General features: G+C 53.6%; 1 protein-coding gene across 1 annotated transcript; it reads left to right on the top strand.

The window, feature by feature from the left end:
• Positions 1-838: 838 nt before the first annotated feature.
• On the top strand, positions 839-18,993 carry CRIP2 (cysteine rich protein 2). The gene is made up of 8 exons (XM_038765821.1): positions 839-983; positions 8,488-8,582; positions 12,488-12,545; positions 12,705-12,851; positions 12,949-13,017; positions 15,803-15,897; positions 18,304-18,361; positions 18,553-18,993. Exons 1-8 carry the CDS (start codon positions 941-943, stop codon positions 18,612-18,614), a joined length of 627 nt encoding a protein of 208 aa, XP_038621749.1. The 5' UTR covers positions 839-940; the 3' UTR covers positions 18,615-18,993.
• Positions 18,994-19,397: the final 404 nt, after the last annotated feature.

Here is a 19,397-nt window from a genome sequence, read left to right as displayed (position 1 = left end):
CCCCCCTCCCCCTTCCCTCCCTCTCCCCCAACCTCCCTTCTTCCCTCCCTCTCCCCCCTCCCAACCCCCTTCTGCCCCCCAAATCCCTCCGAACCCCCTCCCTCTCCCCCCTCCGAACCCCCTTTTTCCCTCCCTCTCCTTCCTCCCAACCCCCTTCTCCCCTCCCTCTCCCCCCTCCAAACCCCCTTCTCCCCTCCCTCCCAAATCCCTCCCACTCCCTCCCTTTCCCCCCTCCCACTCCCCTCTCCCAACCCCCCTCCCCTTCCCCTTCCCTCTCATCTCTCTCCCTCCCCTCCCTCTCTCCCACCCCATCCCCTCTCCCCCCTCCCTCTCCCTCACCCCCTTCTCCCCTCCCTCTCTCCCCTCCTCTCTCCTCTCTCTCTCCCCCTCCCACCCCATCCCCTCTTCCCCCCGACTCCCCTCTCCTCTCCCTCTCCTCCCACCCCTCCCCTCTCCCCCTCCCCTCCCCTGTCCCCCCTCTCTCCCCCTCCCCTCTTCCCTGCATCCCCTCTCCCCCCTCCCACCCCATCTCCTCCCCCCTCCCCTCCCACCCCCTTCTCCTGTCCCCTCTCCCCCCTCCCAAATCCCTCCTCCTCCCCCTCCTCCCCCTCCTGCCCCCCGCGCGGGGGGGGGATAGGGCGTGGCCCCCGGCCCCGCCCCTCCTCCTGGGCCCCCGGGCCAATGGGCGGGCGCCTCCGGGCCCGGGGGGCGTGGCCCGGGCGGGTCCCGGGCCAATGGGCGGGCCGCGCGGGTCCGGGGGGCGTGTCCGGGGGCGGGGCCTCGGGGAGGGGGCGGGGCCTGCCGCGGGCCGCGGAGCCGCCGAGACCGTGCCGGCCTCTCGGACCCTCCGCACCGCTCAGTGCCCCCCGTGCCCGTCCCGTGCCCCCCGTCCCCGTGCCCCTCGCCGTGCCCCCTCTCGCCGTGCCCCCCGTCCCGGACCATGGCCTCCAAGTGCCCCAAGTGCGACAAGACCGTCTACTTCGGTGAGCGCCCCCGCCCCGTGCCCCCACGCACCTGTGCCCACCTGGGGGTGGCGCGCGCCCTCGCAGCGCCCTGCGCCCGCCCCACGCCCCCCAGCCCCCTCCCAGGGCTCCGCAGCCCTCCCCCTCTCCCCCTCGCCCCCCACGTCTCCCCTGGCTAAAACCGGGCATCCCCCAGGGCGATGCCAGGGGTGCCCCCCCACCCGGGAGCCCCCCGAGGGGTCGCAAACGAGAGTCCGAGAGGGGGTGGGACAGTCCCCGAGGTGGGGATGGGGGCGGCTCCCCCGCCCTTGGCAGAGGGAGAGGAATGGGGGTGGCACTGCCCGAGGGTGGCACTGCCCGGGGGTGGCACTACCCGGGGGTGGGGGGGGGGGGCAGGGCGTGTTGAGGTGGCACTCGAAGCCCCGGTTGGTGGGGGGGGGTGGGGGGCGTCTTGCACAGGTGCAGCAGCAGCAGCAGCTGGACAACCCCCCCCCCCCCGCCAAGCCCTTAAATCCTGAAGGACCCCAGGAAAGGGGGTGGGGTTGGAGAGGGGGGTCTTCATTGTCTAGCCCGGAGACCCCCAATTTTCCGATTCCTCCTTTAAAGATACCACACGGAGGGCACCTAGGCGGGCAGTCGGGTTGAGGGTGTGGCGTGCTAGATTTCCTGCCCCCCACCCCCTTGCCAGGATGCCGGGATTTTAATGGGGAGGGGGTCTTCGTTGTCAAGCCGGGAGACCCCCAGTTTCACCCTCTCCCTCCCAGATTCCCCGTGGTGGGCACCTAGGCGGGCAATCGGGGTTGAGGAGTGGCATGCTAGATACCCCCCCCCTCCCCCTTGCCAGGATGCCAGGATTTTATTGGGGAGGGGGGTCTTCACTGTCCAGCTCGGAGACCTCCAATTTCACCCTCTCCTCCCCCACCACCCGATTCCTCCTGTAAAGATACCACGTGGAGGGCACCTACATGGGCAGTCGGGTTTGGGGTGTGGCATGCTAGATTGCCCCCCCTTGCCAGGATGCCAGGATTTTATTGGGGAGGGGGGTCTTCATTGTCCAGCTCGGAGACCCCCAATTGCACCCTCTCCCCCCCGCCCCAACTCGATTCCTCCTGTAAAGATACCATGTGGAGGGCATCTAGGCGGGCAGTCGGGTTTGGGGTGTGGCATGCTAGGTTGCCCCCCCCCGCCAGGATGCCAGGATTTTAATGGGGAGGGGGTCTTCATTGTCCAGCTCGGAGACCCCCAATTTCATCCCCCCTCTCGACAGATTCCTCCTGTAAAGTTGCCACATGGAGGGCGCCTAGGCGGGCAGTCGCGTTTGGGGTGTGGCATGCTAGATTTTTCCCTCCCCACCCCCTTGCCAGGATGCCAGGATTTTAATAATAATCATAATAATAATAATGATGGCATTTGTTAAGCGCTTACTGTGTGCCAAGCACTGTTCTAAACGCTGGGTGGGGGATACAAGATTATCAGGTTGTCCCCCGTGGGGCTCACAGTCTTAAATCCCCGTTTTTCCAGATGAGGGAAATGAGGGCCAGAGAAGTGAAGCGACTTGCCCAAAGTCACACAGCTGACAAGTGGCGGAGTCGGGATTAGAACCCAGGACCTCAGACTCCCAAGCCCGGGCTCTTGCCACTGAGCCACGCTGCTTCTCTAATGGAGGGGGGGGGGTCTTCATTGTCCAGCCCGGAGACCCCCAATTTCACCCTTTCCCGTCCCCTACCCCAGATTCCTGCTATAAAGTTACCACGTGGAGGGCACCCAGGCGGGCAGTCGGGTTTGGGGGGTGGCATGCTAGATTCCCCGCCTCTTGCCAGGATGCCAAGATTTTAATGGGGAGGGGGCGACTCATCGTGGAAGGAGGGTCGGGGAATCTGGAGGGGCCGGGGGCTCAGACCCAAGTGGGCGAGGAAAGAGGACTTGGGGGGCAACCCCACTTCGACCTTCCTCTCCACCAAACCTCAGTTTCCCCACTCTGAAGGGGAAATAGGGAGTGGGGGGTTATTAGACCTTGGGCGGGGAGGGAGGGTACGCCCAAGCACGAGAGGAATGCGAGAGTGATAATCCCGGGTGGGGGTGTGAAACAATAATAATAATGGTATTTGTTAAATGTTTACTAAATGCCAGCACTTTTCTAAGCACTAGGGTAATAATAATAATGATGGTATTTGTTAAACGTTTACTAAGTGCCGAGCATTTTTCTAAGCGCTGGGGTAATAACAATAATAATAATCGTATTTGTTAGACGTTTCCTATGTGACAAGCACTGTTACAAACCCTGGAGTAGATACAAGGTAATCTGGTTGCCCCACGTGGCGCTTACTATGTGCCAAGCACCGTTCTAAGAGCTGGACTAGATACAAGGTAATCAGATTTTCCCACGTGGGGCTCACAGTCTTCATTTCCATTTTACAGATGAGGTAACTGAGGCATAGAGCAGTGAAGTGACTTGCCCAGGGTCACACAGCTGACAAGTGGCGGAGCCGGGATTAGGACCCATGACCTCTGACTCCCAAGCTCGGGCTCTTTCCACTAAGCTACGAACTGAGGCCCAGAGATGTGAAGTGGTTTGCACAAGGCAGACAAGGGATGGAGTCGGAATTAGAACCCAAGTCCTCTGACTCCCAAACTCGGGCTCTAACCATTGATCCACGCTGCTTACTCTGAGACCCCCACCCTTCCTCCTCCCCTGCCTTTCCAGACATGCCGGGCCTCTTCACGGGTCGCCTGGTTCCCCCGACAGAACCCCCAACCCCTCTCATCATCATCAATCGTATTTATTGAGCGCTTACTGTGTGCAGAGCACTGTACTAAGCGCTTGGGAAGTACAAATTGGCAACATATAGAGACAGTCCCTATATATAGGGACAGTCCCAACATATAGGGACAGTCCTCTCCCGGGGACATTGCTGCTAATAATAATAATGACGGTATTTATTAAGCGCTTAGTATATGCTAAGCACTGTTCTAAGCGCTGGGGTAGATAGAAGGTCATCAGGCGGTCTCACGTGGGGCTCACAGTCTCAATCCCCTCATCTGTAAAATGGGGATTGAGACTGTGAGCCCCACGTGGGACAGGGATTGTGTCCAACCTGATTTGCTTGTATCCATCCCAGCGCTTAGTACAGTGCCTGGCACATAGGAAGCGCTTAACAAATACCTTCATTATTATTATTATTATTAATCCTTATTTTACAAAGCGCCCATCCACCTGCCTCGGAAATGGGGACTCTGCGGGGCAAGGCCCCCTTATCCCGTCAATGTCCGAAGGCCGGCATCCCTCCCCTCCTGGGGGTCGCAGGTCTCCCCCCACTCCCACCCCCTTTCCGGCCTTGGGAAGACCAGGGGATCAGCGTGAGCCCGCGGGTGAAATAAGGACTCCATTTTATTAAGAATAATGATGGCATTTGTTAAGCGCTTACTGATTAATGATGTGTATAGAGCTATAATTCTATTTATTTTGATGGTATTGACACCTGTCTACTTGTTTTGTTGCCTGTCTCCCCCTTCTAGACTGTGAGCCCGTTGCTGGGTAGGGACCGTCTCTATATGTTGCCGATTTGTACTTCCCAAGCGCTTAGTACAGTGCTCTGCACACAGTAAGCGCTCAATAAATGCGATCGAATGAATGAATGAATGAATAAGGACCAGCAGGGAGGGCGGAGCGGGGGGTAAGGTGCCGCCTTGGGGAGGGGGTCGCAGGCTCGTTTCCTCGTGGGCCTGACCCCTGAGGAGTGTGTGGGGTGGGGGGTGGGGGGGATGCTGACTGCTCGCATCTAGCGTTTACAACAGTGCTTGGCACATAGGAAGTGCTAAACAAATACTATTATTATTATTAATATTATTATTATTATTATTATTATTATCCAACGCTCACACCAAAACACACTGGTCCTCCCACGTGCCCAAACACGCGGGCATTCACACGCTCATTAACAAGCCCGGGTTTAGGAGTCAGAGGTCGTGAGTTCTAATCCCCATCCACTACTTGTCTGCTGTGTGACCTTGGGCTAGTCACTTCACTTGTCTGAACCTCAGTCCCTCATCTGTAAAATGGGAATTAAGACTGTGAGCCCCACGTGGGACAACCTGTTTACCTTGTATCTCCCCCAGCGCTTAGAACCGTGCTTGGCACATAGTAAGTGCTTAACAAATGCCATTATCATTATTATTTATTATTATTCTCTGGGCCTTAATTGCGGCAGTTGTAAAATGGGGATTAGGACGGTGAGTCCTCCGTGGGGCAGCCTGATTACCCTGTATCTCCCCCAGCGCTTAGAACAGTGCTTGGCACATAGTAAGCGCTTAACAAATGCCATTATCATTATTGTTTATTATTATTCTCTGGGCCTTAATTACGGCAGTTGTAAAATGGGGATTAGGACGGTGAGTCCCCGGTGGGGCAACCTGATTACCCTGTACGTACCCCAGCGCTTGGAACAGTGCTTGGCACATAGTAAGCGCTTAATAAATACCATTATTACATGTCTTAGTGCGCCCGCGCCCTGGAAGGTTTGGAGGGGATGGAGACCCCAGCCAGGTCTGGAGGGGAGGAGGGCGAGGGTCTCCCCCCTTTCCTTCCCACTTCATCGGGGTCCACGCGGGGGTGGGCAGCTCCCGGCTGGTCGAGGAGAGGGGGCTTTCTTGGACCCCTGGGGACTAGGAGGGAGGCAGCAGGGCCCCCTGGCCCGCCTCCAGTCCTGAGCCTCGCCTCCCCGCCGCCGCCCCGGGCCCAAGCCCAGACAAAGGGGCGATTGATTCATGCGGGAAGGGGAAGCCGCCGGGGAGGTGCCGGAGAGAGGGGGCCTTCCGGGCCCGGACGGTGGCCGCCCCCCACCCACCCTCGGCAGGACGGAGGGAGGGTCCCAACGGGAGAGGGGCGAAGTCCGACAGGGGAGGGGGCGGCCTTACATCATCCGAGCCCTAGGGCCCAACTCTCCGGAAATTTGGCAGCTAAATATAGGCCCCGCAGCTTGGATGGGCGGGGGGCGGCCCTGGACCCAGCCTCCTTCCATCCCTCCCTTTCCTCCCTTCCCTCCCTTTCCTCCCTTCCCTCCCTTCCCTCCCTTTCCTTCCTTCCCTCCCTTTCCTCCCTTCCCTCCCTTTCCTCCCTCCCTCCCCTCCTCCCCTCTCCTCCCCTCCATCCCTTCCCTTCCTCTATTTCCTCCCTCCCTTCCCTCTTTTTCCTCCCTTCCCTCCTTCCTTTCTCTCTTCCCTTCCCTTCCCTCCCCCTCCTCCCTCCCTCTCTTTCCTTTTTAGACTTTTTAGACTCCCCCATTTAGACTGTGAGCCCACTGTTGGGTAGGGACTGTCTCTGTATGTTGCCATCTTGTACTTCCCAAGCGCTTAGTACAGTGCTCTGCACACAGTAAGCGCTCAATAAATACGATTGATTGATTTCCTCCCTCTTCCCTCCCTCCCCTCCTCCCCTCCTTTTCCTCCCTTCCCTTCCCTTCCTTTCCCTTCCCTTCCCTTCCCTTCCCTTCCCTTCCCTTCCCTTCCCTTCCCTTCCCTTCCCTACTGCTCCGGATGACCTGTCCGGCCCTAGTGACCGCAGACTGACAGGGGACGGAGGGGGAGGGGTGGGGCAGGGGGCCGAGGGTCTATCTGGGTGTGGAGGAGGCAGGTGTGGGAGAATTTCTGCGCTGGACGCCCCCCTGCCCCCAACCCCGGCCCCCCGGTTTGCATGACGCCCAGATGTTTGCAGCTGCTGTCTCCTGCGCCCTGGGCACAGGTGGCTGCCGGGAGTGTGGGGGTGGGAGGGGGCAGGACTTGGTTTCCTCCCGGACCCCTCATTGAATTGCACGTAGTTATTATTCTATTTATTTTATTAATGATGGGTATCTATAATCCTATTTATCCATTTTGATGCTATTGATGCCTGTCTACTTGTTTTGTTGTTTTTCTCCCCCCTTCTAGACTGGGAGCCCGTTGTTGGGTAGGGATTTTCTCTATCTGTTGCCGAATTGGACTTTCCAAGCACTTAGTACAGTGCTCTGCACACAGTGAGCGCTCAATAAATACAATTGAATGAATTGGCCTGATGACAGCCCCCCCCCCCCGCCCCCAACACACACACCTTGCGTCCTGGGCTAAGGCCCAACACTGTGAGCCCGTTGTTGGGTAGGGATGGTCTCTATTTGTTGCCGAATTGTCCTTTTCAAGTGCTTAGTCCAGTGCTCTGCACACAGTGAGCGCCCAGTAAATACGATTGAATGAATGAATGAATGAAAGGACTAGCCTTTTTGGGGGATAGTGGGGAGGGGATGAGTGAGTTGACGTCAACTCTCTCCCCTGGGCCCACCCTCCTGTTTCTGGATCTGCAGGAAGGAGGAGTGGTCGACCACCCCCCAACCCACGGGATCCGGCCATTGTCCACTAAGGGGTTGGGGCCGGGAGGGGTTTCTGCCTCCGCTGCAGGTGGACACAATCAGGCCCAGGACCAGCCTGGAAGTTTCCCAGGCAATGGGCCGGGGGTCCTCAGGAGTGCGAAGGGAGGGGATCCGATGGCGGGGCCGGGGTCTCCCCTTCCCCAGCTGCCCAAAAGGAGCAAGACAGAGGGTGGTCGAGGTGTGGACAGGACAGGTGGTCAGGGGAAGGAAGCGGGCGCCTCTCGGACCATGGGGTTGAGGTGGGGGAAGAATGGGGGTCAGCCGGAGAAGCCTCCGAGTCTCTCCAAAGATCCTGCATCTCTGTGTGTCTCTAGGCCTCTCTGGGAGTCTCTGGGTCCCAGAGGCCGCAGCGGGGGAGACCACAAGGGCGGGGAATGGTTTGGCTCCAGTCTTTTGGAAAGTTGGTCTGGGCCAAGGACAACAGGATGCGTCGGGATAACTCACCACACCCGCTGGAGGAGGAGGAAAGTAGAGACTAGAGGCCTCCCCCTCCTCCCAGGACACACGTGTGTGTGTGTGTGTGTTTTGGGGAGCAAGCAGGAAAGCCACCCCCTGCCACCCCTGTTTGCTGCTCAGGATGTGGCTTCTTTGGGACCTGGGAGGGGGCTTTCCGACTGAGAGGACCCTTCAGAGGAGGATTAGGAACTCTGTGGCCACTCCCACCGGGCCTGGACCCCGGGCCTAGGCTCAGAGCTGCTGGGAGGGGCCCGCAGGCATCTGGAAGGCTCAGAACCAACATCCTTCCAGAAGGCAGAGTCAGAGCCCGGGCCGAATCCACACCTATGGGGTCCTGGGGCAAATGTCCAGTTTGAATACTGAGGCCCAGAGAGGGCGAGTGACTCGCCCAAACTCACGTGGAAAGTCAGGACCACTAAATACCCCGGGAGGGGAAGGGCAGGGGGCTTTGGCGGGTGGCACTTGATGTCTCTGCCCCGATGCGTGCCTTGGCTGAGTTGGCAGCAGAGGGGATGGAGGAATCCATGTAAAGAAAGGCAGGCCCACCCAGTCAATGGGGGAGGCAGGGGGGGCGGACATCCTCATGCCGATTCTTAGTACAGTGCTCGGTACACAGTGAGCACCCAATAAATGCCATTGATGGATTGATTGACTGTCTCTGTCTCTTCCTGCAGCCGAGAAAGTCAGCTCTCTGGGCAAAGACTGGCATAAATTTTGCTTGAAGTGTGAACGCTGCAACAAGACTTTGACCCCCGGGGGTCACGCGGAGGTAAAATCGTGTTTTGCCCCCCACTCTTTTCTCTATCCTTTCCACCCCCCAGGCCTCAGGATGCAGGTGGGGCTGACCAGTCCCTCCCATCAGCACAGAGTAAGCGCTCAATAAATACGACGGAATGAATGAATCAGGTTTAAGGCCATATCCCTTCTCAACCCAAGTTAGAGAACAGCAGAGAACCACACCCTCATTATATGGTCACCCAGGCGAGGATAAACCTGCAGCCCCCTCCTACGTATGTAATTATGGTTCTTGTTAAGTGCTTATTATGTGCTAAGCACTGTACTAGGTGCTGGGATAGATACATGATCATCAGGTTGGTTGGACAGTTCCCTGGTTTTGTTTTCTTTTGTTTTTGCAGTTTTTGTTAAGCTCATACTATGTTCCATAATGGATAGAGCACAGGCCTGGGAGTCAGAATGTCATGGGTTCTAATCCCAACTCTGACGCTGGCCTGCTTTGTGACCTTGGGCAAGTCACTTCACTTTTCTGGGCCTCAGTTACCTCATCTGGAAAATGGGGATTGAGACAGTGAGCCACCTGTGGGACAGGGACTGTGTCCAACCTGATTTGCTTGTATCACCCTAGTTCGTAGTACAGTGCTTGACACATAATAATAATAATAATAATGATAATAATAATAGTAATAATAATGGCATTTGTTAAGCGCTTACTACATGCAAAGCACTGTTCTAAGTGCTGGGGAGGATACAAGATGATCAGATTGTCCCACATGGGGCTCACAGTCTTCATTCCCATTTTACAGATGAGGTAACTGAGGCCCAGAGAAGTTTAAGGGACTTGCCCAAAGTCACACAGCTGACAATTGGCAGAGCTGGGATTTGAACCCATGACCTCTGACTCCCAAGCCTGTGCTTTTTCTATTGAGCCATGCTGCTTTTCTAGTAAGTGTTTAACAAATACCACAATTATTATTCCACACACTGCTTTAAGCTCCAGGATAGATAACGGGCTAATCAGGTGGGGGCTCAGTCTAAGTAAGAGGGAGAAAAGGTACTGAATTCTCATTTTATAGATGAGGGGACTGAGGTACAGAGTACTTAAGTGACTTGCTCAAGGACACACAACAGGCAAGTGTTAGAATAATAATAATAATAATAATGACATTTATTAAGTGCTTACTATGTGCAAAGCACTGTTCTAAGTGATGGGGAGATTACAAGGTGATCAGGTTGTCCCACGGGGGGCTCACAGTTTTAATCCCCATTTTACAGATGAGGGAACTGAGGCCCAGAGAAGTGAAGTGACTTGCCCGAAGTCACACAGCTGACAAGCGTCGGAGCTGGGATTTGAACCCATGATCTCTGACTCCAAAGCCCGGGCTCTTTCCACTGAGCCACGCTGCTTCTCAAGAACCTCTGACTCCCAGGCTCTTTCCACTAGGTCACACTGCTTCCTACATGTAATACTGTAAATATTTGAGACGGCATTGGGTGGGAAATAATTGCTGTTATGTCCATGAAGACTTCTGAGGGAGATTAGCTTTGACTTACCCTGCTCCAGGAGACAGGACCCAAGTTTGACAGAATTTGGGTGAGGAGGTAAGGGAGGGGATCCATCTCATCCTGTACCTTCCCTCACCCACTTTCTTCCTTCAGATTTAGAATTTAGAACAGTGCTCTGCCCACAGTGGCCGGTCAACAAATGCCACTGATTGAACAAGAAGGCAAAAGAGAAGTGCCAGGCTCTGCAAACACAAGACAATAAAGGACGGCCTTTTTGTGTGCACAATGTGGCTGGGATTATGGGTCCCTTATTGGCTTCTACAGACAGACACACACACAAACACCACCACCTCTTCTGAATCTCACCATCCCTGCTGCGTCTTCCAATACGAAGAACATATACTCCCCGAGATAAAATGGGAGGCATGCCCAGTTTCTCCCTAGGGACTCCTAGGTTGGGTCCCTGCTTCTTTTTTCTGTTTTATCAAGCCTGGACTCAGCTCCCCTTCCCTATTGACCCTTCTCAGAGAAACAGCTTCCCCACCGGGGCCTGGCGTTCCCTAGAGAAGGCTCGGGGCAGAGAGAGGGATTGTTGGGGGAGGATGGGGTGAGGGACTGAGAAGTGACCGGCCTTATCGAGACTGGGGTGGGGAGGAGGGGCTTCTATGGTCAGCACATCCTTATAATAATACTAATAATAATGGTATTTATTAAGCTGTGTGACTTTGGGTAAGTCACTTAACTTCTCTGTGCCTCAGTTACCTCATCTGTAAAAATGGGGATTAAGACTGTGAGCCCCACGTAGGACAACCTGATCCCCTTGTAACCTCCCCAGCGCTTAGAACAGTGCTTTGCACATAGTAAGCGCTTAATAAATGCCATTATTATTATTATTATTATTAAGCGCTTACTATATGTAAAGCACTGTTCTAAGCGCTGAGGAGGTTACAAGGTGATCGGGTTGTCCCACGGGGGGCTCACAGTCTTAATCCCCATTTTACAGATGAGGTAACTGAGGCCAGAGAAGTTAAGTGACTTGCCCAAAGTCACACAGCTGACAATTGTCAGAGTCAGGATTCGAACCCATGACCTCCGATTCCAAAGCCCGTGCTCGTTCCACTGAGCCACGCTGCTTCTCTTATACCAGGGGAAGGGGATCCCATCCATCCCTCTGTCCACTGGGCAGGCCATTTTCTCGCTTTCCCAACATCTCATTCCCCACCGAAGTTTCTCCCCATCATTCTGTTGCTCTTCTTCCATTTACGTCCTTGGTGTGGAGATGGCAGCCCTGGGGCTCCACGAGAATTAGGGGGAGGGGGAGGGCCAGTGGGCTTCCTCAGTTTCTCCCCACCACACCCGGAGGAGGCCTGAAATGAGGGAAAGCTCTTCCAAGTCTCTGGCTCGTTTTACCTCCACCTATCATACGGTCCGTGGACCCTCTAGGCCGTAAGCTCCCACTAGACTGTGTGTCGTGGGCAGGGAATGTGTCTGTTTATTGTTCTATTGTATATTGTTAGAAGCAGCATGGCCTAGTGTATAGAACCCAGGCCTGGGAGTTAGAAGGTCATGGGTTCTAATCCCAGCTCCTCCACTTCTCTGCTGTGTGACCTTGGACAAGTCACTTCACTTCTCTGGGCCTCAGTTCCCTCATCTGTAAAATGGCGGTGAAGACTGTGAGCCCTATGTGGGGCAGGGACTGTCTCCAACCCGATTATCTTGTATCTACCCCAGCCCTTAGAACAGTGCCTTGCACGAAGTGCTTAATAAATACCATAATTATTATGATTATTGTACTCTCCCAAGTGCTTAGTACAGTGCTCTCCACATGGTAAGCACTCAATAAATATGATCGAACGAATATGGTTCCTGAGGTCTGGCCCGTGTAAGATGCTTCCTGGATTCAATCAATCAATCAATCAATCAATCAATCAATCGTATTTATTGAGCGCTTACTATGTGCAGAGCACTGTACTAAGCGCTTGGGAAGTACAAATTGGCATCACATAGAGACAGTCCCTACCCAACAGTGGGCTCACAGTCTAAAAGGGGGAGACAGAGAACAGAACCAAACATACCAACAAAATAAAATAAGTAGGATAGAAATGTACAAGTAAAATAAATAAATAAATAAATAAATAAATAAAAGGATTCACTCCCTTTGACCCCTTTGAGCAGCGTGGCTCAGTGGAAAGAGCCCGGGCTTTGGAGTCAGAGGTCATGGGTTCAAATCCCCGCTCCGCCACCTGTCAGCTGTGTGACTTTGGGCAAGTCACTTCTCTGGGCCTCAGTTCCCTCACCTGTAAAACGGGGATGAAGACTGTGAGCCCCCCGTGGGACAACCTGATCACCTTGTAACCTCCCCAGCGCTTAGAACAGTGCTTTGCACATAGCAAGCGCTTAATAAATGCCATTATTACCTGTTCTCACTTTCAGCATGATGGGAAGCCATTCTGCCACAAGCCTTGCTACGCCACGCTGTTTGGGCCCAAAGGTAGGAGAACTCCCCACTCCCCTGTGTGTGTGTGTGTGTTGTGTGTGTGCGCATGGACTCACAAGAGGAGGAGAGGGTGCGACTGTCCTGAGGGAGGGGGCTGCAAGTGTCCACGGCAGGGCTCGGGTGCAGGTGTGACGATCAGAGGCCCGTGTCCAGGTGTGAATATCGGTGGCGCTGGCTCCTACATCTATGAGAAGCCCCCAGCGGACGAGACCCCGGTGACCGGCCCCATAGAGCATGTGGCCAGGGCGGAGGAGCGGAAGGTCAACACCGCCTCCAATCCTCCCAGAGGGCCCAGCAAAGGTGAGCAAGTTGGCGAGGGGCGGGAGGGCTGGGCTACCCATCGGGCAGGTTCCGGAGGTCGGATGGGTCAACTGCCCTCCTCTTGCCCCTGTTTCAGCCTCCAGCGTCACCATCTTTACTGGAGAACCCAACATGTGTCCCCGCTGCGGCAAAAGGGTCTACTTTGGTGAGTTCCCAGCTCCCCGCCCATGCTGGGGGGCAGGGGTGATCTTTAAAGTCCTCAATCCCCTTGCCCCCTCCTACGTCACCTCACTACTCTCCTGCTAATTGCCAGCTGTGTGACTTCGGGCAAGTCACTTCACTTCTCTGTGCCTCAGTTCCCTCATCTGTAAAATGGGGATTAAGACTGTGAGCCCCACGTGGGACAACCTGATCACCTTGTATCCACTCCCCCAGCGCTTAGAACTGTGCTTTGCACATAGTAAGCGCTTAACAAATACCATTATTATTATTATTACTATAACCCAGCCCACACACTTCATTCCTCTAGTAATAATAATAATAATCATCATCATCATCATCATCAATCGTATTTATTGAGCGCTTACTATGTGCAGAGCACTGTACTAAGCGCTTGGGAAGTACAAATTGGCAACATAATAACATAACATAATAATGGCATTTATTAAGCTCTTACTATGTGCAAAGCACTGTTCTAAGCGCTGGATGCTAACCTTCTCACTGTACACATTCCATCTCACCTATCTCGTTGCCGACCTCTCGTCCTCGTCCTTCCTCTGGCCTGGAATGCCCTCTCTCCTCATATCCGACAGACGATTACTCTCCCCATCTTTATAGCCTTACTCCAAGAAGCCTTCCCTGACTAAATCCTCCTTTCCTCTACTCTCACTCCCTTCTGCTTCACCCTGACTTGTTTTCTTTATTCATCCCCTTCCCAACCCCAATCAATCAATCAATCAATCGTATTTATTGAGCGCTTACTATGTGCAGAGCACTGTACTAAGCGCTTGGGAAGTACAAATTGGCATCACATAGAGACAGTCCCTACCCAACAGTGGGCTCACAGTCTAAAACCCCACAGCACATATCTGTAATTTATTTATTTATATTCATGTCTGTCTAGAGTAGACTAGCTAGTTGTACTGGGGGAATGCGTCTGTTAATTGTTGTACTCTTCCAAGCACTTAGAACAGTGGTTTACACACAGTAAGTGCTCATTAAATACGATTGCTTAACTGACTGACCTGAAGTCACAAACTCCATCCTCTGCCTTCCAGGGTCATTTATTCATTCGGTTGTATTTATTAAGTGCTCACTCTCTGCAGAGCACTGTACTAAGTGCTTGGGAAAGTACAATACAACAATGAACAGTGACAATCCCAGCCCACAACCAGCTCGCACTCTAGTGGGGTGGGAGACAGGCATCAACACAAATAAAATGACAGATATATACATAAGTGCTGTGGGACTGGGAAGTGGGGGTCAAGAGCAAAGGGAGGGAGTCAGGGCGATGCAGAAGGGAGTGGGAGATGAGGAAAAATGGGGCCTCTTGGAGGAGATGGGCCTTCAATAAGGCTTTGAAGCAGGGGGAGAGTAATTGTTGGATTTGAGGAGGAAGGGCATTCTAGGCCAGGACATTCCAGGCTGGTCCATCTGGCCAGCCCTCTGTCCCACTCCCAATCCAACATGGCCAACGTGGGGGAAGACAGACATGAATATAAATAAATCACAGATATGTGCTGTGGGGTTGGGAGTGGGATGAATAAAGAAAGCAAGTCTAGAGAAGCAGCGTGGCTCAGTGGAAAGAGCATGGGCTTGGGAGTCAGAGGTCATGGGTTCTAATTCTGGCTCCGCCACTTAGCAGTGTGACTTTGGACAAGTCACTTCACTTCCCTGTGCCTCAGTTCCCTCATCTGTAAAAGGGGGATAAAGACTATGAGCCCCATATGGGACAACCTGATGACCTTGTATCTCCCCCAGCACTTCTAGACTGTGAGCCCGCTGTTGGGTAGGGGCCGTCTCTATATGTTGCCAACTTGTGATAATAACAATGGCATTTATTAAGCGCTTACTATGTGCAAAGCACTGTTCTAAGCGCTGGGGAGGTTACAGAGTGATCAGGTTGTCCCGCGGGGGGCTCACAGTCTTAATCCCCATTTTCCAGATGAGGGAACTGAGGCCCAGAGAAGTGAAGTGACTCGCCCAAAGTCACACAGCTGGCAATTGGCGGAGCCGGGATTTGAACCTGTGACCTCTGGCTCCAAAGCCCGGGCTCTTTCCACTGAGCCACGCTGCTTCGCTTGTACTTGTACTTCCCAAGCGCTTAGTACAGTGCTCTGCACACAGTAAGCGCTCAATAAATACGATTGAATGAATGAACGAACAGTGCTTGGCACATAGTTATTACTCTATTTATTTATTTATTTATTTATTTTACTTGTACATTTCTATCCTACTTATTTTATTTTGTTGGTATGTTTGGTTCTGTTCTCTGTCTCCCCCTTTTAGACTGTGAGCCCACTGTTGGGTAGGGACTGTTTCTATGTGATGCCAATTTGTACTTCCCAAGCGCTTAGTACAGTGCTCTGCACATAGTAAGCGCTCAATAAATACGATTGATTGATTGATTGATTGATAGTAAGCGCTTAACAAATACCAAAATTATTAAATTATTATTGTCAGGGCAACAGTTTTTTAGACTGTGAGCCCACTGTTGGGTAGGGACTGTCTCTATGTGTTGCCAATTTGTACTTCCCAAGCGCTTAGTACAGTGCTCTGCACGTAGTAAGCGCTCAATAAATACGATTGATTGAACAGTGCTGACCACTGTTCTTCCCTAGTCAGGGAAGGCCTCTTGGAGGAGTTGGGCCTGCAATAAGGCATTGAATGGGGGAAGAGGAATTGTCAGTGGGCTGATCGCCTTCCACAGGCATGGATAGCGGGGTGAGGGGGGGAGAGATGCTCACTCAGTCTGGTTCCTTGCCCCGCAGCTGAGAAGGTGACCTCCCTGGGCAAGGACTGGCATCGTCCATGTCTGCGCTGCGAGCGCTGCAGCAAAACCCTGACTCCAGGAGGCCATGCCGAGGTGAGGAGGCCGGGGGTGGCGGCGGGGTCGGGAGCGGGAGGGAAGGGTCTCCTGGGGACGCAACTCAGCCCCTGCTTTAGACTGACCTAGGCGGCCCCCCTTCCCAAACCTCAAGCGAAGTTCGGAATATTTCCACCCTCATCCCGACCTGATTTAGAGAAGCAGCGTGGCTCAGTGGAAAGAGCCCGGGCTCTGGAGTCAGAGGTCGTGGGTTCGAATGCCGACCCCGCCACTTGTCAGCTGTGTGACTTTGGGCAAGTCACTTCGCTTCTCTAGGCCTCAGTTACCTCGTCTGTAAAATGGGGGTGAAGACTGTGAGCCCCCCGTGGGACAACCTGATCACCTGGTAACCTCCCCACCGCTTAGAACAGTCCTTTGCACATAGTAAGCGCTTAACAATACCATTATTATTATTATCTGCAAAAACCGGAGTGCCCACCACCTCTCCTTTAATCCACTGTTTCCCGCTCCCCCCATCCCCGTTTACCACCTGCCCCAAAGCTTAGAGCCCGGATGGGGGCAACAGTGCTGACCACACAATAAGAGCTCAATAAATACACTATCCAACTGGATTACCTTGCATCTATCCCCAGTGCTTAATACAGTGCCTGGCACATAGTAAATGCTTAACGAATACTATTCAATTCAATCATATTTATTGTTTACTGTGCGCAGAGCACTGAACTAAGCACTCGGGAAAGAACAATATAGCAATAGAGAGATAATCCCTGCCCACAATGAGCTCATAGTGTGGTTGGGGGGATCTGGGGGAGAGACATCAACACAGGTAAACATACACTTGTCTGCTGTGTGATCTTAGGCAAGTCACTTAACTTCTCTGTGCCTCAGTTACCTCATCTATAAAACGGGGAGTAAGACTGTGAGCACCCCCGTGGGACAACTTGATTACCTTGTAACCTCCCCAGCACTTAGAACAGTGCTTTGCACATAGTGCTTAACAAATGCTATTATTATTACTATTATTATTAAGTAAACAGACACTTTGCTGTGTGACCTTAGGCAAGTCAATTACCTTCTCTGTGCCTCAGTTACTTCATCTGTCAAATGGGGATTAAGACTGTGAGCCTCATGTGGGGCAGGGACCATGCCCGCCTGATTACCTTGATTACTCCGGTGCTTACTACAGTGCCTGGCACATAGTAAGCGCTTAACCAACACCGTAAAAGCACTGGGATAGGGACTGTGTTCAACCCGATTTACTTGTATACACCCCAGCGCTTAGTACAGTGCTTGGCACGTAGTAAGCACTTTAACAAATACCACAATTAATACTAATACTACTACTACTAATAATAAATACCATTGCTGTCCACCTGTTTTGTTTTGTTGTCCGTCTCCCCCTTCTAGACTGTGAGCCCATTGTTGGGTAGGGACTGTCTCTATATGTTGCCAACTTGTACTTCCCAAGCGCTTAGTACAGTGGTCTGCACACAGTAAGCGCTCAATAAATATTATTGAATGAATGAATAAATGCGATTGAATGTGAGCCCGTTTTTGGGTAGGGACCGTCTCTATATGATGCCAACTTGTACTTTCCAAGTGCTTAGTACAGTGCTCTGCACACAGTAAGCGCTCAATAAATATGATTGAATGAATGAATAAATATGATTGAATGTGAGCCCGTTGTTGGGTAGGGACCGTCTCTATATGATGCCAACTTGTACTTTCCAGCGCTTAGTACAGTGCTCTGCACACGGTAAGCGCTCAATAAATATGATTGAATGAATGAATAAATACGATTGAATGTGAGCCCGTTGTTGGGTAGGGACCGTCTCTATATGATGCCAACTTGTACTTTCCAACCGCTTAGTACAGTGCTCTGCACACAGTAAGCGCTCAATAAATATGATTGAATGAATGAATAAATACGATTGAATGTGAGCCCGTTGTTGGGTAGGGACCGTCTCTATATGATGCCAACTTGTACTTTCCAAGCGCTTAGTACAGTGCTCTGCACACAGTAAGCGCTCAATAAATACGATTGAATGAATGAATGAATGAATGAATGAATGAATGAAAGGCGGGGCCTGGCCGAGACAGGCTGTAGTTTAGGATCTGTCCACGAGGGGGCGGGAGAGCGGCGTAGATCTGGGCCTTGTCCGCCCGGCAGCCGATGGGAAGGTTATTATTATTATTATTATTTATAGTAATAATCCTATTTATTGAGCGCTTACTGTGTGCAAAGCAGCGTACTAATCGCTTGGGAGAGTACAATATAAGATCAGACCCATTCCCTGCCCACAATGAGCTCATAGTCTAGAGGGGCCTGAGGGTTTGAAGGTCAAGGGGCCTGGGGATTTCATAATAATAATAGCATTTATTAAGCGCTTACTATGTGCCAAGCACTGAGTGACCTTGTCCCCCTTTCCCCCTCCCGTCCCCCAGCACGACGGTCAGCCCTACTGCCACAAGCCTTGCTACGGGATCCTCTTCGGGCCGAAAGGTGAGGAGTGGGGCCGGCGGCGGCTCTCCATCCTTGGAGATAGGGTGGGAGGTGGGGTTACATGGGAGAACTGGGCTTGCGACCCCTGCACCATTAGCCCAAAGGAGCAGGGGGTCGTGGGGGGAGGGGGGTAGAGAAGCCCCTCCCCCAAACCCTATCTGAGCCGGTTCCCTTCCGTCCTAACACCCTAGGTGTGAACACCGGAGCTGTGGGGAGCTACATCTACGACAAAGAGGCCAAGGACCAGCCCTAAGCATCTCCCCTTTCCCTCCTCCTCCTCCTCCTCCTCCTCTTGCGCCCCCTCCCCTCCCAAACCTCCACCTCCTCCTCCCTTCTCCCCCACTCCCGGCCGGCAGATCCCCCTCCCCCTAGGCCTGGCTTCCTCCTATCTACACTAGCAGCTGTCTACACTAGTAGCTGTCTACACTAGTAGCTGTCTACACTAGCAATTTGGGTGGGGGGCGAGACGACGACCCCCCTAACCCTGGGCGGTCCCGCCCCTCTGTCCACCCCCACCTCTGCCCTTCTGCCCGCCAAGGCCGGGAATCCAACCCAAGGAATAATGAGCTGCCGCCCCCTCCCCAAGTACAGGCTGCTAGTAGTTGGGGAAGGGGCGATTTGGGGGGTGGGGTGGGGGGCTCCCTGCTGGATCCGGGGCAGAACCCCCAGGTCGGAGTGGGGAAGGGGGTGGGGGGAGAAGGCCTGGGTCGCTGAGATCCCGGGGGTGGGGGTGGGAAGGGATAATGGGGTAGGGGGAGATGGGGAGGGGGGAGGCCTCTGTTGCGGGTTTGCATTATTTATGAGCTAAACGCTTGTCTCTGCTGTCTCTGCTGTCTCTGATGTCTCTGCAGCAGTAGGAGGGGAAGGGACTGGTGGGGGGTCCTGGGTCCTCGGGGACCCTCGCCCCCCCTCTCCGCGACCCCCGCCCTTTATCGGGACACTAAAGCTGCCGGGGCTTTGGGCCGACAATAAAGTTTGGAGAAACAGACTGCGTGAGTGTGTTGGGCTGCCAGAGTCGGGGGGTGAGGGGCGCTGG

Source organism: Tachyglossus aculeatus, chromosome 23, assembly GCF_015852505.1.
Source record: "Tachyglossus aculeatus isolate mTacAcu1 chromosome 23, mTacAcu1.pri, whole genome shotgun sequence".
NCBI classification, from domain to species: domain Eukaryota; kingdom Metazoa; phylum Chordata; class Mammalia; order Monotremata; family Tachyglossidae; genus Tachyglossus; species Tachyglossus aculeatus.
This window is presented reverse-complemented; position numbering and strand designations above follow the sequence as displayed.